Genomic DNA, 3,339 nt, shown 5'->3' on the forward strand with positions numbered 1-3,339 from the left:
TTATAAACAGAATATTTTTACCTTTTTTGTATAAACTCATTAGCAGTTGATATAAGATAATTTTCTAAGCGGTGCCCAGTGAGGTTATAAATTACTTGGGAAGAATAAGTTCTTCTATGAGGTGGCGAATAATTAAATTTAGGACATTCCTGAAAAATAAAATTAAACATTAAGTTCTTTGTATCAAGGAGCTTCAGTCTCATGATTTGTCTGTTATCACAACTGGTGGATTATGACATCTGTCCTCTGATGTTAAAGAGCTTTGGAAAGGAAGGCCTCTTGCCTATGCCAAGAAATTAGAACAAATAGTTATAGAGAGAGAGCATATACATGTGTTTAGGGCTCACTTGAAGCCAAAAAAGAATACAAGTTAACTAATGTGCAGTTTTTCTTTTACTATGCTAACAAACTTGGTATTTTTGAAGGATAACATTTAACGCTAAGATGACTTAAAATATTCTCAATAATTCACAGGGAAGAAACAAATGTTTGTCTCCAAATTGAAGAGATCACATTAGCAGCCTTAAGTTTCCCAGGGACTGACAGCAGTGGATGAAACATTTTTTTCTATTAGTTTTAAGGTACCAAACCTAGGTGTCAGAGCTCGTTTACATATATCTAAATCTAAATCTAAGTTTAATTTTATAGAAATCTAAATCTAATCTTTATGTACATAACTCTAAAATTATTTCAAAATAAAAAGTTTATGGATATGTTGCCAAGTTGCATGTATATTTATTGCAAAGATAATGCAGAGCCTCTGGATAACGTTTGCCCAGTTTTCACCATTGTTAGCATCTTACGTTACCATCATACATTTGTCAAATTAAATGCACTGGTACATCATTATTCACCAGTCTCAGAATTTAGCTTTAACCCCTTATTTTTATGCTCGTAGCTTCCTGCACTTCCTGACCACTTACTTTTCACTGGAATTTCTCACACTTCACCTGTGTGAAGTTTAGTTTGGGAAAGCCTGGCATTTTCTTTCCGGTTTTCCCTTCTACCCTTCACACAATGCCCCAGAGCCTGAGCCTGGGACCTCACGTGTATACCAAGAGCATAAAGCTGCAGGTTACTCTAAAATCTGAATGCTGAATTTCACCTGACATCAAGTTGTATCAACTTGAAGATCACACACATTCTAGAATGCCACTGGTTTCACAAATAGAAAGATAACCTTATATATATGTAATGTAATATTTAGCTTTAATTTTGTATTGAATTATATTGTATACACAGAAAAGCACATATAAGTGTACTGCTTGATGAATTTTAACAAACTGAACCTGAACCAGAAACTGGATCAGGAGACAGAACAATGCTAGTACCGCGGAAACCCCATCATCATANTAGGTATGATCTAGAAAGGGGAAAAAGCCAACAGGATTGTTTATCTCCATCAAATTCTGTTAAGTTTCCATGTTCTTTAAGAAACAAGGCTAAACATATGACACGTACGTTGACCCTGGGTGGTGAACACACAATGTGATATATAGATGATGTAGATGATGTATTACAGAATTGTACACCTGAAACCTATGTAACTTTACTAACCATTGTCACCCCAACAAACTTTAATTAAAAAAAAAATCAAAATTACGAATAATAAATTGGCAATAACTGCATAAAAAAAGAAACAAAGCTAAACATATATGACACATACATTAAGAAAATATACATAAAACATTAATGTATAGTTTAACAAAAAATGATGAAGGGAGTACACCCATTGAACCATCATTCAGATTGAGAAACAGAAATCTCCAGCATCCAGGTCATCTTCTCTCTGACACTCTGTATCCTTCCAAATGATGATATTCTCTCCCATAAACATTATGGTTGAGTTTTGCCTACTCTTAAAGTTTACAGTAAAGGCAATTATAGTTATATATTCCTTTTCATCTTTTTCTTTCGCTTATTAATAACGTTTGGGAGATTTAGCCTGTGTGTTGTATAGAACCGAGCTCATTCATTTCCATTGCTGAAAGGCCTATTGAATGAAAATATAACAATTTATTTTTTTCTACTGTATATGGGCATTTCGGGTTGTGTTTTTGGCTAATATGAGAAATCTATGTACATTTTTCATATGTATCCTGATACTTATGTATACACATTTCCCTGGGTGAAATACACAGGACTAGAATTGCTGTGCTTTGGGGTATGTATTATGCCAAACTGTTTTTCAAATTGATTGTACCCATGTCTTGTTTTTACCTCATGAAAATGATTGAACATTTTAAGTTCACATTCTCATTTATATGACATTCCAGAAGAAAGTACATAATTTACCTTGGCAAGTGTTCTATTGGCAGGAACCTCTGTTACATCAAAACGAAGGTCGTCAGTCAAAGGCAACCCAAAACTCCAACCTCCATATCTATATAGAATAATAAAATTTATATTTGTATTAGTGGAGAAATAGTCATAAATAGATCTAAAATGTTTAACTGAAAGCTCATTTTTTTCTTTCCATTAAGAACACATTTACCGTATGAAATAAATACTGCCTGAAAAAAAATTTGTTTTTTATCAATTTATTTTATCATATTTTAGTCTAAAATATACATTATAACTAAAACTAAAAAGTACTAAACAATAGCAAATGTGGAGTAATCATTCTAAAAATAAGTGACCTATAATCTAACCAATTCCTCTAACTTAACTGTATCTGCACCATCTCAAAAATCTTAAGATTTTTTGCACTTAAATACCTCTTTCACATAGTTTAATACTAAAGTGAGATAACATCAGTTCTTCTGTATTTTCAAATGGCTCCATTTCTTTTATTCTCCCAACTATTTCCCTTAGGTTGTTCCCTGGTGCTATACTTATTCTCTTCCTGGATGTTTGAAGGTGAGTTGTATCTATATAGCTACTCTTAAAAATAAAAAGTGGACTTAAAAAATCCAAGTAGTAATTTAAAGGATAAGTTAGTTTAAATGTCCCAGATTAGGGTTGGGTTAAATAAATAATTATGCAGTCATACGAGTTTAAACTTCTTGTGACTATTCTCCTAAATGGGATACCATAGAGTTATATTTTTGACATGCAAAGAACACCATAGTATATTGTTTACTTTTTTAAAAAAAGAATCAGACTTTAGAACAGTTTATTTTTAATAAACCACATTTTGTTGAAAAGATTTACATGTATTTCTGACAAAAAATTCTAGAAGGATATACAGTAAATATTGGTTATATCTGGGTAGAGAGACAATTTTTTCTTCTTTTTGCTTATCTGTGGTTTCTATTTTATAGTGAAGATTAGCCCTTTATGTACATTGGGAAATAAAAGAAGGAAAAGATGGAAGAAAGGAGAAAATAGTAGCTTACT

The 3,339-nt window shown here is 32.0% G+C and overlaps 1 protein-coding gene across 1 annotated transcript in view; it reads right to left on the bottom strand.

Moving 5' to 3' along the window:
* ABCA12 (ATP binding cassette subfamily A member 12) overlaps positions 1-3,339 on the bottom strand; it is a 210,217-nt gene that overhangs the window by 37,858 nt on the left and 169,020 nt on the right. The window contains exon 38 of the mRNA XM_019632933.1: positions 22-149. Coding sequence (XP_019488478.1) covers positions 22-149 — 128 coding nt within the window. The remainder of the gene's footprint in view (positions 1-21; positions 150-3,339) is intronic.

The sequence above is a fragment of the Hipposideros armiger genome, unplaced genomic scaffold (assembly GCF_001890085.2).
Source record: "Hipposideros armiger isolate ML-2016 unplaced genomic scaffold, ASM189008v1 scaffold_1198, whole genome shotgun sequence".
Lineage (NCBI taxonomy): Eukaryota > Metazoa > Chordata > Mammalia > Chiroptera > Hipposideridae > Hipposideros > Hipposideros armiger.